Source organism: Bos javanicus, chromosome 11 (assembly GCF_032452875.1).
Source record: "Bos javanicus breed banteng chromosome 11, ARS-OSU_banteng_1.0, whole genome shotgun sequence".
In the NCBI taxonomy this organism is placed as follows: Eukaryota; Metazoa; Chordata; class Mammalia; order Artiodactyla; family Bovidae; genus Bos; species Bos javanicus.
In genome coordinates this window covers 72816132-72836920 of record NC_083878.1, presented here as the reverse complement: position 1 = coordinate 72836920, position 20789 = coordinate 72816132, and the positions used below count along the sequence as shown (strand labels likewise).

Genomic DNA, 20789 nt, shown 5'->3' with positions numbered 1-20789 from the left:
CGTCACTGTTTCCTGCTTTGTGTAAACTGCCTTTAAAGTACAGGTACAGATTGTGTTTTGGCGTGTTTTCACATTGGCTATTTGGAACTTTGTTTACTTTTTCCACAGAAAAACCATATAAACTGTTATTAGGTTCCCAGTAGTACCTACTGTTGGCTGGATCTCTATGCATCGCACGTTATCCACACTTTCCCTTGGGCCCAAGGAGACAGTCAGGAAGGAGAGAAACTGGTGCTTGTTAAACATTTACTGTATATCAGATGTGATGTGAACCACATGCACACATGTTGCCTCATTACAACCCAAGAGTAGATATTGTCAAGTTCATTGTATAGATGAAGGAAACCAAGGAGTGGGAAGGTTAAATAACTTCACCAAATAAGATCCTCAGACCTGAGCTCCTGGCATGGAGTGTGTTCCAGGAAGATGCTACATCACAATGTGGGGAAAAATGCATACAGAGATGTCAAGTTCCTGGGTCAGCATGTGGGTGGAGCCTGAGAGGGAAGAACATGCTTATGGCCAGTGCTGATGCAGCTCAAGAAGGACCAAGAGGAGGGCTGAAAAGGGTCCTGCGAATCCTGGCATTTGAGGGAGTAGGAAAAGATGAGCTGATGCTGGGTCACAAGAGCCACAGGGAGCTCTACAGCCCCTGCCACATGGCACACCTGGAGAAGCGCTCACACACTCCCTCACGGACGACAGAAGACTGGACTGAAGAACACGCACAGGCGCCTGCTGAAAAACCACAGGGAAGTGACCTCTGTGCATCTGTGTCAACTTGGAGAGAGGTCTCTAAAGACGTCACAGGGCTCTCTTTTATCATTGACTTGGTTTAAGGATATTTAAGAGCCCAGTTTTTATTTTGTGCCTTTATTCTCCCATAAGTGGAGAAGGAAATGGCAACCCACTCCAGTATCCTTGCCTGGAGAATCCCAGGGACAGAGGAGCCTGGTGGGCTACCGTCTATGGGGTCGCACAGAGTCGGACACGACTGAAGCGACTTAGCATGCATGCATGCATCCCCCATAAGAGGTAAATGTTTTTCTGTGTTGCTACATAATCAATATAATTATCATTTTAATGGCTGCATAATTCAAATTTCCAGAGTGGACAGCCCTACCTAGCTCATGCCTCCAAGGAGAACCTGGAAATCTAAATAGGAAAATAATTTTTAAAAACAAGGAAAGCAATACATGAAGATGTTTATTCAGAAATTATTTATACTAGCAAAAATATATATATCCAAAACTGGAAACAATGTTAATGGCCTGCAATGAGAGGATGGTTGAGTAAATCAGAACTCAATGCAATTATGCAGCCATTAAAATGATACCAACACAGACTACATAGCAACATGAAAAAAACATTTATGCCTAATGGAAAAAAAAGCACAAAATAAAATTGTATCTGGTTATCTAGTGATGTAAAATGAAGTGTGCCTGGGGGAAAAGGTGGCAAAAGAAAACAGAAAATGACAACTTCTGTTAGGATGGTTGGGTGCTAAGGAATTACTTTTTAGGAAATGCATTTTAATGCCAACATACTGTTTTAACAATAAATTTAAAAATCAGAACAAAAAAAGAAGGTTCCAGGGAAAATTTGCTCTGAAAGCAAACAAACTTTTCTTCCAAAGGCATTAGATATAAGACCTTGCTTCTCTTTCCTGCTTTGCTCCCTGCGGGGCAAGACTGGACTCCAGGAAGATCTGGGCCCCTGGCCCTCAGACCAAAGGCTGTGGGCTGCTCTTCTCCTACAAGGTCTGGCAGGAAACGCTCCATGAGAATGGAGGTTCAGCGGAAGAAGCCCCAGGTCATTTCATGGTCTCTCCCTGTACCTTTCTAGATATATTCCAAAATATGAATCTGCAGCTGTGGGTTGGTAACTAACAAGTGGTGAACAACTTTAATTTTTCCCGATAATTCTACTAGATTTTAAGAGTAATGTTGTTGTTATTATTTAGTTGCTAGGTCGTGTCCAACTCCCTTGTGACCCCATGGACTGTAGCCCACCAGGCTTTTCTGCCCATACGATATCCCAAGCAAGAATATTGAATGAGTTGCCATTTCCTTCTCCAGGGGATCTTCCCAACCCAGGGACTGAACTTGAGTCTCCTGCATTGCAGGCAGATTCTCTACTGCTGAGCCACCAGGGAAGCCCCAAGAGCACTATTTCTCAGCTATAAAATAAGAATGGAATAGTGCCTTTTGCAGCATTTCATGGATGGGCCTAGAGATTATCATACTATTAATAAGTGAAGGTAAGTCAGAAAAAGAAAGACAAGTACCATGTTGATATCACTTACACGTGGAATCTAAAACACAACACAAGTGAACATATCTGTGAAACAGACTCACAGACGTGGAGAACAGACGTGGTTGCCAAGGCAGGGAGGGGAGGAATGTCAGAGTTTGGGATTAGCAGATGCAAACTGTTATATATAGAATGCATAAACAACAAGATCCTCCTATATAGCAGCGGGAACTGTATTGACTAGCCTATAATAAACCATAATGGAAAAGAATATAAAAAAGAATATATATATGCATAACTGAATTACTTTGCTGTACAGCAGAAACACCACATTGTAAATTAGCTATACATCAATTAAAATAAAAATTAAAAAAATAAAACAAACTCAGAAGTGTCCCAGCATTCAGAGGGCAACAACCACTCCCTGCCTCCAGGTGCTATTCTTCTCTGACTGTTGCCTGAAATCACATCCAGCCGCCTGCAGCATTTTAGCATTTTCATAGCCGTCCTCTCCTGCAGGCTACACACAGACCCTCTGTGGTAGGTGGGGCTGCTATCCATAGGTCCATTTCTCAGGCAGGGAAAACTGAGGCCACATACAAAATATAAACTCTGGTCCAGGACTTGGAACAACAAGCCTGATGCACCTGGGAGACTTGAGGTGCTGCAACCTGGAGGCATCATTCAGCCCCAGACACACAAGGGGCCTGTTCTATGTCAGGGACTGAGGCCAGAGCTGAGAAAAGTGGAAGTTCCCTCGCGGGGTCTTCTGTGGTCGAGCCTGCCCCGGGCCTGGCCTGGCCTTCCACCTGGGTGAATGGGTCCCCACACCCCAGCTCTGCAGAGCTGTGCTGGCCTGGAGCTCCAGGCGAGCAGCACAAGGCCTCCCCCACACCCACGCGGCTGGGAAGAAGAGGCAGCAGGGGCCCGAGGCCTGCAGAGAGTTGAAAATCCTGGGAACTGAGCCCCAGTCAGCCCAGCCAGCACCTCATTAGGAGGTCCAAAGCGGGGAGGGGGCACTTTAGGAACAACATTATTTATTCTATTTTTAAACAAGCCTGAGGTCTCTGGGGGCACAAATGAAGTTATCAGAAAAGACATGAGTAGAATAAAGCCCCAAGCCAGCAAAGCTGAGAAGGGCCCTGGGGACCAGGACTCTTGAAAAGCTGAGATGGGGTTTGTTTATCTTGTGCTCTGAGAGCACAGGACTGGGACCAGGGTGCTGGACAAGGATGTCCCAAAGCCCTCTGCAGCCTGTTCCCTCTGGGCCCCCGGGGAATTCGGGTGTGAGCTCTACTCTAAATGGTCCCATCAGTGTCATCTGCAGCAGGGAGGGAAGGGGCACCACCTCTGGAAGGAAGCCCGGGTTCACTTCCCACCTCTGCCACGTGAATGTCTTTCCCGGTGGACAGAGCCCAGGGGAGCTGGTGCTGCAGGGCACCTGCTCCCTGCCTGGCCATCCCTGGCTCCACACTGGACAGGCCCTCCACCTGCCAGAGCCTCCACTTCCTCATCTAGCAATGGGCTGGTCATTCTCACCTTGATTCCCAGGTAACCCTCTTGGGGAGAAGCAATGAGACAGTGTGTGCCCCTGGGGAGGGCTGGACTCGCGTCTCACTGGATGCCAATGCTCTGAAAAGCGGACTGACTTGTCTTTCCCATCTCAAAGCGTAGGAAGCCAAGGCTCCGCGGAGTTGAGTGACTCGCCCTGAAGCATTCAGACTCAGGCCCACCTGGTTCCCAAGTCTGCTTTGCCTCTGGCGGTGGGGCAACTGCCTGACAAGTGCTCTCGGGAGATTTGAGAGAAACACAAGTCACTGACAGAAGTGATTACAGGACTGGGTGGGTGTGGCTGGATGAGAAATGCCTCTCAGAAGTAAGCGATGGAAGAAGGAGCAAGGTGAGCAAGACTTGCAGTCCATGGTCCCGGTTTCTGGTTTTGCTTTGAACTGCAGACAGCCACCACAGCCACTTCCCACTTACTGGCTGGGTCCAGTAAGATGTGACATGTGAGATGGTGGGGAAATGGTCAAGCGCTATGCAAATGAAAGCCAAATGTCTCTCCAGTCCTGTTCCCGACACCTCGCCCTCGTTACCATGTGAAATATGGGTTAAGCAGATTGCACGCAGGGAAGCAATGGAAGGGCTCCACATTTCCCCTACTAGGGGCACCACAGAACGGACTCATTGGAAAAGACCCTGATCCTGGGAAAGATTGAAGGCAGGAAGAGAAGGGGACAACAGAGGATGAGGTGGTTGGATGGCATCACCGACTTGATGGACATGAGATGGAGCAAGCTCTGGGAGTTGGTGATGGACAGGGAAGCCTGGCATGCCGCAGTCCATGGGGTCGCAAAGAGTCGGACATGACTGAGTGACTGAATTGAACTGAGGGGCACCAAGCAGAGGCTGCTACAGGTATAGCATAGTCCACTGGCATGCACTAGGAAACGGGCTGCCCTTGGCCATCCTACAGGCTCCCTCCAGCCCCACTGCCCCAAGTTAAAAGCCACAGGTCTCGTGCCTTGCCCTGGAGTCTACATAGAAAGTTGAGACCAAGAAGGAAGGAACTGGCCCAAGGCCAGGCAACCAGAGGAGGGAAAAGCTGGAATCAGAACCCAGAGTTCTCCCCACTGTCCAGGCTCTCCTAACTACCTATGCGGGAGGCATTATACATCCACCAGGAAGACAAGGAAACTGAGGCCTCGGGAAGTGCTGTGGCATGCCCAGGGCTGCCGTGTCTGCGCTGTGGCCAAGGCTGGAGGCCAGATCCTTTCTCTCTGCTGCTGGGCCAGAGCAGAGACTGCGTCCTACATCACTGAGCTTTTTTCTGAAATGAACCACTTCTTAATTCTTTGGCTGAATGTCTAAATAAGGATTTTTGCCAATTCTGAGCCCTGCTAACTGATGAAGCTGTCAGAAAAAGATCTAATGATGCTTGAAAACGCGGGGAGTGAGCCAGCTGCCAGATTGCCTTCCCAGCCCTGCCTCCACATCAGGGAGTCAGGACCCTCCCACTGGTGGAGGGGGTGTGAGCCCTGGAGGCTGAGACTCTGCTGCCTTTCATCAACTGTGTGACCCTTTTTGATCCTCTGCTCACCAGCTGTAAATGCGGATAACTCTGAGGATTAAATGAGATGCTATGTGTGCAATGCCCCAGCACAGAGCCCAGTTGGGCACAGATTTCAGGGCTGGCTGGGATGGTGGGGGGTGGGGCAGAGTGGCCAGTGATCTGAACTCTGCTGAACAGACAGGGGTGGCCCTGACTGCAGCCCTGGGCGAGAGAGAGCTGAAGCTGCCAGCTCCGTTTGGGGAGGCCCTGAGTCACCCCCAGTATTTATCTTGGGAGGGACAGATGAAAGGCTCAGAGTGACCTTAGGCCCTGTGAGATGGAGCCCTTGGGTGGGAGCCTGGGAGGCTGGGCTGGGGTGCTTGGCAGGCCAGTCCCGTCCCTTTGTTCTCTCTCCTTTCTCAGTGGAACATTTGTTCACGCGGGAACCCTGGGCACTAGGGGTGGGGCCTGGCTTGGGGACCAGGGAATCTGACAATTCCCAGGCCTGCCACTGGAGCCTGAGAGACTGGACTCTGGGAAGGGCCCTCCTGAAATGAGTTGGAGTGAAGGGCAGGCCTTCCCCGCATATGAGACCCACGTGTGTGACCTGCCACCTAAGGGCAGGTTCTGGGAGCATCCCAGCCAGAGACTGGAAAGCCATTCTCCCTTCAATCACTGACTGTCCAGACCACCAGCTTCTTCCCATCCTCCTTTCTCCTCCTATTACACACATGTGCACACAGGTAGACATACATACACACACCCACATGTGTTGCCTGCTTGGAGGCCTTGAATTCGTCCTCCCCAATAGATGGAGAAGTATGAAAAACAAACAGGTCTTGGGTGCAAATGCATCTTTGCAACTGTGGGACTGTGGGTAGAGCTTTTAATCTAGATGCCTCTTCCTCACCTGCAGAGCAGGTCTGTGCTTCACAGACCTGGTGAGGAGCCAATGAGGCTGAGCGTGAATAGGACTTGTAACCGTGAGGCTCATGACTAATGGTAGTGGACATTTGGGGCTGGAAAGTAGGATTGCTGTAACTGTCCAATCTGCTGCTATTTTTAACAAGCCAGGGAGACTATTTGAGAGTGAGGGAGGGGTTCAGGGCAGTGGCCTAAATACGGCATGAAGATTACCACTGAGCGCTGCTGTCCTGGCCTGGGCCGGGGGTGATCAAGACACCCCCACCCACCGCTAGCCTGCCACCTTCCCTCCATGCCCACTTCTCTGTCCCCTGGCTGAATTTGGTGCTCTCAGAGGACAGCCCCAAGCTCACGGGAGCCGAGAGGTGGTGAATGTTAGGGGCAAGCAGACTAGTTCCTCATCAAGGAACAAACCTCAGACAGAGCCCATCAGAGGACATGGTGGGAATTCAGAACATGGAGTGTGGAGAAAGCTTTGGTGGAGCCAGAGGTGAGCGTTCCAACCTTGGCTTGGGCTTCGATGGGCCCTTGACCTTGGACAGTCATGTCCCATCTGTGGGCCTTAGTTTTTTCATCTGTCAAGGCCTCTCTACCCTTGGGAGGTGCAGGGAGGTGGTGGCCATGAGAAGGCTTTGACAAAGTTGATCCAAAAGTACACTAGGAAAATTCCCAGACGCCTTAGTCACTGCTGCCCTTCGCACCCTGATCTCTTCTCAGATGGACAGGTGGATTCAAATTCTCCCCATGTGCCATCACCCATGGAAAAAGAGAACCTAAGGGCCTTTGGGACCCCTTCCAGCTGGGGACTCCGCCAGACAAAGCAGGATGGTCATTTATAATAATAGAGTCTTCACTGGAAGACTTGCTTACCCCCTTTGACCCTCTGCTTCCCCAGCTGTCAATGCAGATAATAACTCAGCCAGCCGAAGGCTGTCGGGAGAGTTGAGTGCAGGTGCCTGAGGGCTGAGCACTAACCCTGGCCCAGTCACAGGACGGCACTAGAGAGGTCCCACCCATACCCTCGGGAGGGGTGCTGCACCCGGACTTGCCTGGCTGCCCCAGAAGCCACTTGGCATCCTCAGAATTTAGGAGTGGATGCCAACAGCGTGACCAAGAGGTCTGGAGCTGGGTCTCTGAGAGGGACTGTGCCCACTGGGTAGGCTGGGACCACCTGGTCCCAGTATTTAGCACTGGGGTTGAGAATCAGAGCTCTGCAAAGCCCCCCAAGGTTTGCTATTCTCCTGTTTGTTCTTAACCTTGAATGTGCTGAGAAAAGATCTTCTAAGCCCCCAACACCTCATTTAGTGTACAACATGTGATAAATGCATAAGCGCTTCTAGGGTGCATCACTGAGGACCAGGAGTGAGAACCCTTATTCATCGGACTCCAAAAAATGTCCCTTACCCATGGGAACTGTTCTCCGGTAATTGATAGGACAAGGAGTGACATTTCCCAGGGGTCTGTGGAAAGGGAAGGGGCTCCCAGAGCAGCCTGCCTGGGATGGAGGGTGGTGTAGGGGTGGGAAGGGTGAGGGAACAGCATGAGAGTAAGGCTCAGAGCATACCAGCCAAGCGGAGCATTTGGGAGGCTGGCTGTAGAGAGTGCAGGAGAAAAAGTGTGGGGACAGCTGCTGTCTGTGTGAAGATTCCGAGGCAGCATCAATGAGGACAGGGTGTTTTTGAAACGTTTTCAAAACGTGTTACTGAATATCAGGAATGCAGGTGTCAATCCTTTATAAAGATGACAGGTTGAACACTCGCATCTATTTTCATTCCCTTCTGACACCCACTACAATTACAGTAAACGAGTCTTTAGAGGCATGACCCACAAAACCAGAGAGAACACAAGGAAACAGCAGCAATTCCTCAGCGACACACTCAGGAGGCAGGTGGACGAGAGGTAACTGACCCAGCAGATGCCAGAGGGCAGGACCCTGAGCCTGCAGCAGGGAACTCATTACCAACCAGTTCTACATTCCAGGAGTTTCTAGAGGCTCTGGACCTCGAAATGTCAGGTTGCTCTGGAAATAGATGTTAGCTAAAAAGAGACTGATGACAGTGTTGTGAAGCAGTTGGAGTTCTAGACCTCCCTTGCTTTTGATGCTGGGGGGTGATTGTCCCTCCCCAGCCCCCCACAGAGAGTTGTTCGGGAGAGTGTAACAGAGGCTCTCTGCTCTGGGGACGTCAGCCACGGCTGAGAACTGGAAATTAAATCAATATACATGTGCTGGAGTCTGAACCTCCACCAGTTCTCTTCCCTGACTGAGCACCAGAATCCTGGCAGCCAGAACTTACTTCTGTTCTCCAGCGTGTCCTCAAGAAATGGCCCCTTTATGCATGGTGTGGCCTGTGGGATCTTTGTTCCCTGACCAGGGATTGATCCCATGCCCCCCTGCAATGGAATGCAGAGTCTCAGCCACTGGATTGCCAGGGAAACTCCCCTATTAAGGGAATTTACATAAAGTAAAACTCACCATTTTTTTTTTTAAAGAGTACAGTTTGGAGACTTCTCTGGTGGTTTAGTGAGATTCCAGGCTCGCAAAGCCAGGGGGCCTGGGTTTGATCCCTATGGGGAACTAAGGTCCTATAGGCTACAGCTAAGCCTGAGTGCCACAACTACTGAGACCGCATAGCTGAAATTTAAAAAAAAAAAAAAAAGAAAAAAAAGACTACAGTTTGCTGAGTTTAGACATTGGAGACAACCATTCCAACCAAGATAGAGAACACTGCTGCTACCACCAGAAGTTCCCTTTGCAGTAAATGTTCTCATAACCCTAACTCCTGGTTGCCACTGATCTTTTTTTCAGCCCTAGAGTTTTCTTTTTCCCAGAAGACCACGTACCCGAAATTAAATGGGGTTAGTGTTTTGTGTTGGCTCCTTCCACTTTGCATCACGTGTCAGATTCAGCCATGACCCTTGTTTCGGCAGTTCATCACATGTTACTGACTACTGTTGCCTGGTACACAGTTTAGCCACCCAGCTAATGGCCCTTTGGGTTGTTTCTAGTTTTTGGTTCTTACAATTAGAGTGGTTGTGAACATTCAAAAAAAAAAAAGGCCCCTTCAGGGAAGCTCCGAGTTAATAAACCACACTCAGGGACTCAAGCTCTGAAACACATTTTTAGCAGCAACCCTCCCAACTCTTAATTATGAGAAAACAGTTACTAAGCATTCAAGGAAGGCCCCTGATGTGAAAGAGGTGACCCAAAGCTAATGGGAAACAGCACCTTGGATTACAGGTTGGAGAAGACATTACATTCAGGAAAAATGAGGATACTTTTTTTTAAAGAAATAAACAGAGAATAAAAATGAGCTCTTGGGAATGAAAAGCATGATGGCAGAAGTGAACAACTAAACTGGAGGTGAAGATACAGTTGAGTAAAGTTCCCCAGAGAAAAAGCAAAGGGATGAAGATGAAACATATGAGAGAAGAGATGAAACATAAAGGACCAACCCAGGATATACAGCATAAGAATGTTGCAGAGAAAACAAGACAGAAGGGAGAAATTACCAAAGAAATAATTCATGGACGTGTCCCTGAATGGAAGAACAGTTTCCGTACTGAATGGGTCCTCTGCATGCCCAGTACTGGGAGAAAAGGACCCACACTAACTCCCATTGCTGGAAATTTCAGAATACTGGTGTCAAAGAGAAGCCTCCAAGTTTTCAGAAAGAAAAAAAAAAAAAACAGATCACAAAAAAGAGATTAGAAAACAGAAGGGCTTTGGACTTCTCAGTAACAACAGTGAAAGTGAAAATGTAATAGACTGATGTTTTCTAAACTCTGAAGCAAAGTTGATATCGAACCTATAATTCTCCATCTGAACTCCCAATCAAGTGTAAAGAGAGAATAAAGACATTTTCAGATATGTAAGGTGTCAAAACACTTACCCCCATGCACCCTTCATAAGGAAGCTACCAGAGTATGTGCTCCACCAAAACAAGGGAGTAGAGAGAGAAAGAGGAAAAGATAGGAAATGGAAGATTCAAGCGCGAGGTGAAAGAAGCCGGACGACTATGGAAGGAGATTCCAGACTGACAACAAGTACCAGGCTCCAGAGGGCTGGCCAGCCTTTATTAGAGTGGATTGTAGGACTCCAAGAGAAATTTTGCCAAGAAAAGGGAATGTTCAGAAAAGATCTCCCTTCTGAATGCCTTTAGAGGAGATTGAGATGATTGGCAGGGGGTTGGTGTCATATTTACTAATAAATACATAGAAAACTAAGCAAAAGCAGTGATTAAATCTAGGAAAGACAACAAAAAATGTGCAAAAAGGGAAAACTAACCATAGTCTATCCCATGATTCAGCTCTGAGTAGCACATTCAGCCATGATAATGGAAACACTGTATAGTGACTGAACTGAAATCATTAGGTAACTGTACTAGAGGGGCAGAGGAAGGGGGAGTTACATACAGGCAGGGTGGGTGTGGGAGTGACAAAGAGCCTCTTCTCTTGGGGGTGGGGGTGCGGGGGTAGAAATCAAAGGCTGAGTTATCAAGAAGGGGCTGAAAATGGTTGCCTCCAGAGAAGGGAAACGGGGGAGGGCAGTCCCCATAGGGCAACTTGATTCTCAGCCTGCATAAAAAATTTATTTAAATACTATATAGTGGTGGTTTAGTTGCTAAGTTGTGTCCAACTCTTGCAGCCCCATGGACTGTAGCCTGCCAGGCTCCTCTGTCCATGGGATTCTCCAGGCAAGAACACTGGCATGGTTGCCATTTCCTTCTTCAATATATGTGTGTGTGTATGTATATATATAATTTTTAATTAAAAAACACAATCCCATCCTTGCCCCTCCCACTCTGGTGGTTTCTGGAGAGGCTGAATAACCATGAGGGCTTTTCATTGTCCATAGCCTTGGGAGTGAGTTCATTCCAAGCTATTCTAAGCTTCCCTGGTGGCTCAGACGGTAAAGAATCTGCCTGCAATGCAGGAGACCTGGGTTCAATCCCTGTGTGGGGAGGATCCCCTGGAGAAGGGAATGGCAACACGCTTCGGTACTCTTGCCTGGGAAATCCCATGAACAGAGGAGCCTGGTGGCAGTCCTGCTGCTGCTGCTGCTGCTGCTGCTAAGTTGCTTCAGTCGTGTCTGACTCTGTGCGACCCCATAGATGGCAGCCCACCAGGCTTCCCCGTCCCTGGGATTCTCCAGGCAAGAACACTGGAGTGGGTTGCCATTTCCTTCTCCAATGCAGGAAAGTGAAAAGTGAAAGTGAAGTCGCTCAGTCGTGTCTGACTCTTAGCGACCCCATGGACTGCAGCCCACCAGGCTCCTCCGTCCATGGGATTTTCCACGCAAGAGTACTGGAGTGGGTTGCCATTGGGTCACAAAAAGTCAGACACAACTGAGAGACTAACACACACACATATTTCAAGCAAATGGGCTCAGCCTATAGCAGGCCTCTGAAAGTCTCAGAAACACTGGGGCTGAAACCTCAGAAGCCACACCTGGAGCAACTCCTGACACCTCAGGCGTGTTCCCAAACCTCAAGGTGCTTTTTCAGATTTGATGCTGCAATAAAACGTAGTAGGGATCAGGCTGTGCCCAGACCACCTGCCTGTAGGAACCCCAGAAAGGGAGATGGAAAGAGGCCGGAGGTATGTGGTAGCCCTGTTCATTAGGGGAGCTTCTACCAGACTCTTGGTACTTCTACCAGAACCCAAGATGTTCCCCCAGGTCCTGCTGCTGGCTGTCCGAGTCCCGGAAACTAGAAACCCACGTGGGTCACACCATGCCAGTACTCATCAGTGTTTATAGAAAGGAAGATCGTTATTTACAAGAACAGAAACATTGAGCTAATTCATGTTTAAATATACCAAACAGAGCGGCAGACAAAAAAAAAACCCCAGAAACTTCTGGATAAAAGGGGGCAGTGAGCCCCGGCTTAACAGGGCCTTCCTGTGTCCCTGCTGGACTCTGTTGCTCAGGCTGCTCCTGCCCTGCCTTCCATGATGGGCAGACCCTTCCCAATGTTAGCCAACCTCCTTTTTCCACGAGTGTATCCAAGTTAGGAAAACAGAACTTTCTTCCCAGATCACTCAAGACCCTGAGCCAAGTAATACCGGTATCCAGAGCTCCCTTGGGCCCTGTTCTCCAAGCTTTTCCAGAGAAGTGTTCTGCACAGGCTGAGTCACCCAGCTCCCATCCTTCAGACCACAGAGGACACGGGGGTACTTAGGTCCCTACCTCCCATCAAACCTCTCCTTGCTTCTTTTGGGAAACTCAGTTTTCTGCCTCAATCAAGATCAGAAAGGCACAGAGAGAAACTTGAGTCCTGGATCTTAATCCCCCAAAGCTAGTCTGAGGACCAGGAATGATCAGCAACAATGTTCTTGACAACCAAGAACGGAGGGAGAGAAATAAAATGAAAAAGGGATGTGTATGGAAACAACAGTTGTTGCTTCTGGGATCCTTCTTACACTTTTGTTCTAAAATTAATATCTTTACAAAGTGAAATGATGATTGTGGATGACATGTTTTCTTAAGTCCTTACTTGACAAAATTGGAAAGTTAGCATCACTAGCTAGTCCTTCCACAAAATAATAACTTTGGGAGGGGGAGCAGATTTCACTGGACTATGAACATCCAGAGTTTGGGACATATTGTAATAGATGACTCAAAGAAGAGTAAGACCAAGCTCCGGGTCAGAAACAGAACCGCAGAGGGTGAGAAGGGCACCAATGCATGCAGTCCAGTGGCCACTGACACCTAAGCATGTGCCGAAATGCCACCAGCTAAGGCTTGGCCCGCTCCCACTTGGTGCCCTTCCGTGACAGGGAGCTCACTTCCTCTATGTACAGCTCTGATGATTACAAAGTGCTTACTTTGTATTGTGGAGAAACCTTCGTCCTTGGACCCAGGCCTACACTTGGGAGCCCCTAGAAGCAGCCCTTTCACCTGCAGGAAAACAGCTGCCTTCTGTACCCTTTGCCTCCCAGTCTTCTTTGACTTCTATTTGCTCCCCCTCACCACCAGTCATTCCTCTTGTGAAGTGACTTGCTTGGGATCACTTGCCTGGCAAACAAGTTCAAAGCCAGCTCCTCTGCTCCTGGCCCTGTGCCCTGCGCCCTAGCTCTCTCCATGTGGCAAAGGTTCAGTGTCCTCAATTCAGGAGATGGTACTGGCTGTTCAGAAACAGTTGGAAAGGCAACAAAGAATCCAAAATGGGAGGGGGGAACCAATATACAAAAAAGTCAATGTGATCCCAATAAACAGGTATAGATCCACATTAAAAATGAAAGTATGGAAGGAAACAAGGTAAGATGGTCACAATGGTCATTCTTTAAGGTAGGCTACCTGATGATTTTTACCACACTTTTGCTTTTCTCTCTGTGCTTTCCAATTTTTCTGCAATGATTTGGTTTTTATGTGTAGGATAGGGTAAAATAATGACCATTTAGAAGGATGAAATAAGAAATGTCAAATTAAAGTGATCACATCCCAAGACACACCCCCTCCGCCCACTCAGCTCCCAGCCACTGTCCGGTGAACAAGCTCCTGGGGCTCTTGGGCCCTGGGCGGTTGTCCATCCCCAGACCCTCACACACTGCAGCACTTTACAGCAGTCTCACGTTCTTGCTGCATCAGCGCCCAGCCCTTGACTGCCAGATGACGAGCCCGAGGTCAAGTAGACCCCAGACCACCCGGGGTCATGGCCAATGTGCTCCTGCCATCTGCCCCTCGTCCGTTTTCTCCAGCCTTGGAGCCCCAGCCCAGCCTCCAGGTGGAAGAAAGGAGAGGATGGGGAACAAAACGGAGGGTGCAGAGGACCATGGCTCATCCCTGCCAGGTCTGTTACACGCACAGGGTGTGCATATTGTTGTACAGAGAGGAGATTAAACTTAGAGGAGAGATGCGTTATCTGCGGAGTGTGATGGAGCTGGGCCTGGACCCAGCCCTCTGATCCAGTCCAGTGCTTGCTCTTCTGGGGCTCTGATCACAGCCCCTAGGCGTGACTGTGGTGTGCTGGGTCCATGCAGAGTGCTGAGGCCACGAGTCATACCAACACCCTCTGTGCCAGCCCTCCAGGGTGGGTCTTTGCCAGCTGCTCCCTAGGGCGCCTGGCAGTCCTAGGCACATGTCAGAGCCAAGCCCTGATTAGAAATGGAGGCCCGGCCCGGGGGTCAAAGTCCTGTCTAACTTCCAGGTTCTGCGGTGTCACGTGGCCCTGCGTGAGTTGTTCCCCTGTTGGGGACTCAGTTATCCAAAGGATAAAATCAGTGGAGAGCATTTGACAGTGATTAGACTGGCGATTTACAAGTCTTTTTTTTCCCCCAAGCCTAGCATTTGGGTACTCTGGGACTGACCCGTGACACTGTCCCCCATCCTGGATGACAGGGCAGAAGCTCCCCATTCAGCCTGGCCTTTGGGTGCCCCTCACCCCAGCTCCCTGTTTGGATAGTCTAGGTCTTAGAGAGATGTTCCCCACCTCAAGTAGGAGTGTTTGGGGGTGTGGGGATGTGCAGAGCTGTGTCTGTGTGAGTCAGGGGTCCTAAGAGGACAGGCTCCCCACTATGTAGCCGGGACATTTTCCAGGGATGTCACCTTGTTGAGGATTCTGCTCTCAGCTCACCTAATCCCCTGCCCCCCTCTCTCCTCCACTTTTGGTTTCCTTGTCTTCTAGGCTCCAGCCTCTATTGCAAGCCCCAGGCTCTGTGTTCCTTCTGTTTCTACCCTAGAACAGGTCTGTCACTGGGGAGGGGCTGCCCCTTCCCCTCCCCTCCAACCCCTCTGTGGTCTCTTCCTCAGGATCCCTCCACCCCCCACTCCCATCCCTGCACCCACCTCCCGGGGCCCTCTTTAAAGAGGTGCCCACAGCGCTCAGAGCCAGTTTTGTTTCAGACAGAAATGAAGATGGACTTTCATTGTACAATGACACTTTCAAACCATTATTCTGCCGAGACCCAAATGAAAAATCAGCAAGTCTGACAGCGCTGTGATTTGTTCATATGACGCTGCCTCTTTGCACAAAGTTTAATTAAAATTTCAGGAGCCCTTTATTGTGCACCTCTGGGCTCTTCCAGGCGCCTTGGGGGAAGGGCAGGGTCTTTTTATAACAGAAGCCAGTGCTCAAGGACGGTCCCTAGGAGATTGGCAGTGGGGTGCACTGACGGCTGGAGCAAAGCACAGCCTATGTGGGTACACGGGCCTCAGGAAGCACATGGGATCCCAGCCACCCCGCCACCCCGCCCATTTCACAGGTGAGCACACTGAGACCAGCACTTTCCGAGACTCAGCAGATCCCAGTGACACCGCCCCATCCCTTCCACCCCGCCCCCTGGACTCACCCTCAGGGCTGGCAGGGAGCTCACTTGGTCCACGGTGAGTGTGGCCTCCTTGTAGTACTTCCCGGGGGGACAGAGCTTCAGGAAGGAGTCGTGGATACTGAGAAGAGAGGCAGGGGTGGGCTGAAGGTGGGGACCAGCAGGCCCCCTGCCTCCTGCAGGCTCCCTTTGGAGGATTGATTGACACACATTTGGTAGTTATAAATCATCCTGCCCTTCCAGAAACATGCCTGGGGCTCCAGTGTGCCCAGCGCATGCGCTGTGGGGGATGCAAAGATAAGCCCATATGCTCTGTAGCCTGAACACAATCTGCAAGTGCACTGGAAAGGACTTCTGCCCTCCCTTCCTTCAGTCCCTCCTTTACGGATGGAGGAACCAGCAGGGCCTTGGGGAAGCCAGGATGCCACCCCAAGCCATCTGTCCAGCCCCACCCTCATCCCAGGAAAAAGAGGTCACTCCATGGGTGTGGCCAAGCAGCCAGCAACCCACACAGCCATCCGAGGCCAGTGAGCTGGATCCAGACGATGGGACTGAGCAACTGTCCTCATCGATCCAGTAATCAATGTCTGTCTGCGGGCCTCCTCCCTGCTCCAGGGGATTTAGCTTGTGAGGGACAGGCAGGCAGAGGGGGAAATGAATGGCCGTGTGGGTGCTGCAAGGCAGAGGGTAGGAGCGAACTCTGCCCCAGGCCAGGAGAGCAGGGCCCTCATGCTGGAGCCCTCCCTGCCCACACTCTGGAGCATGGACCATATCAACCTTGTAAGGGAGCGGGGAGGGAGCTGAAAAGTGGGGTGTAGAATGGGCGAAGGGAGATAGTCTCTAGGAAAAGATTGGGTGGGGACACTGAAGGACAGCAAGGAGAGAGGAAAGCCGTTGTACCCAGGGTGGGGGTCGGGGGTGTGTGTCCAGTGGCCTCCAGGGGAGGGGGCGCTGGCAGTGGTCTTCCCCTAGCCCCAAGGAGCATTTGATCACTGTCATTGTTAGAATTCCTAGTGTGGGGTAATAAGAAAGCAGACTGACTTGCAGTATGTTTTATTAATTTTAAAGAATTCTCTGAGGCTGGGCACTTGTATGGTTGACACGCAGGGTGTCCCCCACTCTGACCCCTCACTAGGAGTGCCTGCTGCACATTGCCGACTCCTGTGGACATTTCTGGTGGGACCTACAGAATCATCTTGCAAGGAAGGGACCATCATCTCTTCCTTACAGAGAAGGAAATTGAGACTCAAGGAGGTAAAATACTCACCTTGCCCAAGGTCACACAGGGGTGGGCGTGAAGCCAGAGCTGCAGATGCCAAAGTTCTTTCCCCAGGAGCCCAGAGAGGAAGGGCTCAGAAGGGCTGCGGGTCGGGGGCGGGGGGTGGGAAGAGAGGGAACCCCCACTGCCGTGGTCACCCGCTTCTTGTTTTTTAAGCTCTGTGTGCCTGGTGCATTCAACCATGTTATCTCAATGAATCTTCCCAGCAACCCTGTGGGATAGATATAGGGGTGATGATGTCTATAGATGTGGAGACCAAGGCTCAAAGAGTTGAAGGGGTCTGCCCCAGGTCATTCAGCTTGGAAGGAGTCGAGGGGGGTCTGAACCCTAAGCCACACTCCTCAGGCTGTGCTGCCCACCTCTAAAGGGTCCCAGGTGAAAGACTCTCAGCACCTCCTCCCCACCCTGGAGAGACTTCCGGGGAGCAGGTACCGTGGGGAGGGCCCTGCCCAGACTTCGTGTCTTCCCAGGCCGCCGAGGGGGTGGGCTGCCCGCAGATGAATCGTGGCTGCTTCTCGGCTTGCCACAAAATGTTCTCCTCCAAATATGGATCAGCTGGCTCTAAGTGGAACTCGGAATTAATCACTAATGGACTCAAAAGTCAAAGCCATTTAAAAAGCTCACACATCTCGCATGCCAGAAAGCAAGCAGCCCAAGCTGCGTCTCCCTTCCACACCTAGCCAGACGAGGGGAGAGGCTGTCTGCGGGCGGGGAGGCTGAGACAGTGGGGGAGACCAGCTCCACTGCTCTGACTCTGCAGGACCTTGGGTCTGCCGGGTCCCCTCTGTGCAGTGAATCTCAGCTAGCTCCCTCCATCCTCCAGTTCAGGAATTCTGTACCCTTCTCTGGCATCCGGTCCATCCCTTGCCTCTGAGACACTCCAGTTTAGCCTTTTTTGACTGGATGGGTCCCACATCAGAAGCACACAGGGAGCTTGTGAAAGGATCAACTCTAGAGATTCTCATTCAAGGCTAGTGTCAGCCCAGGCACCTATAGGTTCTACATGCTTCTGTGTTTGAATTGTACAGGTAGGACTGAGAACACAGCTCCAGTGAAAGTCTCCAGTTACACCCCTTCCATCCCAGTCTGGGCTCCCCGACCTGGGCTTCACCCCCATCCCATGGAGTCAATTGTCCCTTTCACCATGGAGTGGCCTACAGGTATTTTATGAATGGCCTCATCTCTAGCCTGGAAAGGTAACTTTTGGTTCTATGATCTACTGGTTCCAAGCTGTGTGACTTTGGGCAAATAGCTTCATTTCTTTGAGCTGGTTTCCTCATTCACAAAAAGGAGATGAAAATACCATGAAAATGACAGCTACCACAGTCTCAGCACTGACCTCTGTGCCAGGCACTGCTTTAATTCCTGTGCAGATCTGATCATCTAACTGACCTAATAACAATTAGGTTGAATACATACTTTTTGTATGTGTGAAAACTGGGGCTCAGCGAGAGTAAGAAACTCACTCAAGGTCACACAGCAAGTAAGTGAAAAAGTTGAGCCTCAGACTCTGGCCTTTGACTCCTAGGAAGCAAGCCTCTGTCTGCTGACCTTCTGGTGCTCCAGGTGGACCAGGAGCTAACAGCCAGGACAGGGCATGGAGACTGGCAGGTTTGGGGACCTCAAGAGTGCTCAGAGGATCCAGGGGCCTCATGGTCAGGTTAGCCTGAGCAGGAACTGGGGCAAAGCTTCAGGATCCCATTTACCAGACCTAAATCCAGCCCAAGATCATGTCAGGAGCCATCCCTGAGCAATGTAATGTACCCTGAAATAGCTCGAACTGAGTCAGGCTGACCCAGCCTCAGACATGGAGATCTAAAGGAAGCCACATGTGCCCTTCCTGAGTCAAGTCCCAGACTCAGGGTCCAGAGCCTCAGGTGAAGATAAGGGCCCCAGAGGGCCTGTGCACTGATTCCATAGAGACATCTGGAAGGTGGGGGCAATGTAACAGCAATTTAACCAAAGTCGGAGAGGGCTAACCTGGAAGCTGAGGACAAAGGGGACCCTGCTCTTTCAGAGACCAACGGGATGTGCAAGAAGACTCCCACAGATTAGACATTTAGGGTGGACAGACCCCTTCTTAGAGAGCTGAATCAGGGCAGCCCTGGATGGGGAAGAAGCTGTCACATGTGGTCTGCCCCTCTCATTAGGTGTCATCTGCGGATCCAGTGACCAGGCCTTTCTGTCTCATGCAAGTCACAGATAAGGAGGTGGGAAAGCGTTAGACAAGGGCAGAGCCACCCTGCTCCCCTGCTTATCAGTCTCTTGGATACTTTTTTTTCAACTGGCTAAATCTATCCAGATGTACTGTCATCCAAGCCACATTTCTTTGTCACGTTCATAGGAAAATCACAACACAGTGTCAAAGGTGATGTTGGAAACTTGTTCAGAAGTGATCAGGGCTTAGTCTGGCCCGATTTAGCCCTGGCAGCCCAGGGTGTCTGCTGTCTCCCCTGAGCATCACAGCCATCTGCCTCCTGAGCCACGGCCGGTGTTGCTTGGAACCCATATCCAAGCTGCCCCTTCCCTTTACAGACAAGGCATGGACACTAACCCTAATGTAATCCATGATCCTGTCCCTCCAAGGAGTTAACCTAGGATCAGCTTATATGTGTGTGTGTATCCTTCCTAAGATATTCTCTGTGTGTGTACATATGCATGCACGTACAGCCTTTTATTTTACTAAAAGTAGCACCCTATATGTACCAGACTAGTTTACCAAAGTAAGAGTGAAATAGGTTTTTAAAAGCCAACAGCACTATAATTAATATTATTAATACACAGTATTCTATACCACTTCTTTACCCCTGCTCTCTAGAAGCTGAATTTTTTTTTAGTGTTTTTCTATTTCTCTTGGTTCTTACTTAATATTTGCATAGTGTTTCTAGAGATGGTGCTGATACTGCCACTTGGTATTTTTTCATTGCAGACTTTATGTTGTGACCTCTTACTGCTAAAAAAGAGAGAATTTATCTCTATCTATAACCTACTTACAGAGAAGGCACTGGCAACCCACTCCAGTACTGGAGTGGAAAATCCCATGGATGGAGGAGCCTGGTGGGCTGCAGTCCATGGGGTTGCTAAGAGTCGGACATGACTAAGCGACTTCACTTTCACTTTTCACTTTTGTGCATTGGAGAAGGAAATGGCAACCCACTCCAGTGTTCTTGCCTGGAGAATCCCAGGGACGGGTGAGCCTGGTGGGCTGCTGTCTATGGGTCACACAGAGTCGGACACGACTGAAGTGACTTAGCAGCAGCAGCAGCATAACCTACTTTAGGCTTCCTTGGTGGCTCAGGTGGTAAAGAATCTGCCTGCAAATTGGGAGACCTTGGTTCAATCCCTGGGTTGAGAAGATCCACTTGAGGAGGGCGTAGCAACCCACTCTAGTATTCTTGCCTGGAGAATCCTCATGGACAGAGGAACCTGGTAGGCTACAGTCCACAGAGTTGCAAAGAATCAGACACGACTGAGAGACTCAGCACAGCACATATATACTAGTTCTTCCCCTAACATCCCAAAATAAAATGATTTTCCTGAATCAAAATTCAGTATTTATATTATTGTTATATGTATGTATTATTACATATTATATATGTATGATTCAAACATTGCTCACAGCTGAGTTCCCTAGTACAACGTGATTACATTTTCTTTCTTGCAAGACTCTTTGTTTGTTTTTCTTTTGCTTAGGTTTCAGTGTTTCTATTATTATTTCTTTCCCAAACTTTCTGCAGAACTGTGAAGTTCCTCTTCATATGTTTGTATACCTTATATCATCCATAGGTTCATTTTGTTTTCTTGGAGGTATCACTCCTGGAATTCCTGACTCCTTAATTCTAATCTGGATGCATTGCTTTTCATGCCTGCTGCATTGTCATCTTCGGGTTTCTCTTCACTTTCATTTTTGAAATTCCATGTGTTGCGGCCCTCTGTTTTCTGGTTCTTACGTCTTCTTTTTTCCTTAGTTTGAAAGTAAAAGTTGCTCAGTTGTGTCCAACTCTTTGCTATGCCATG

At 49.7% G+C, this 20789-nt stretch overlaps 1 protein-coding gene across 3 annotated transcripts in view; it reads right to left on the bottom strand.

Annotated features, from left to right (window-relative positions):
* Positions 1-20789, bottom strand: part of CIB4 (calcium and integrin binding family member 4) — a 53012-nt gene that overhangs the window by 25886 nt on the left and 6337 nt on the right. For all 3 annotated transcript variants that reach the window (XM_061433063.1, XM_061433064.1, XM_061433062.1), the window contains exon 3: positions 15518-15614. In XM_061433063.1, coding sequence (XP_061289047.1) covers positions 15518-15614 — 97 coding nt within the window. The remainder of the gene's footprint in view (positions 1-15517; positions 15615-20789) is intronic.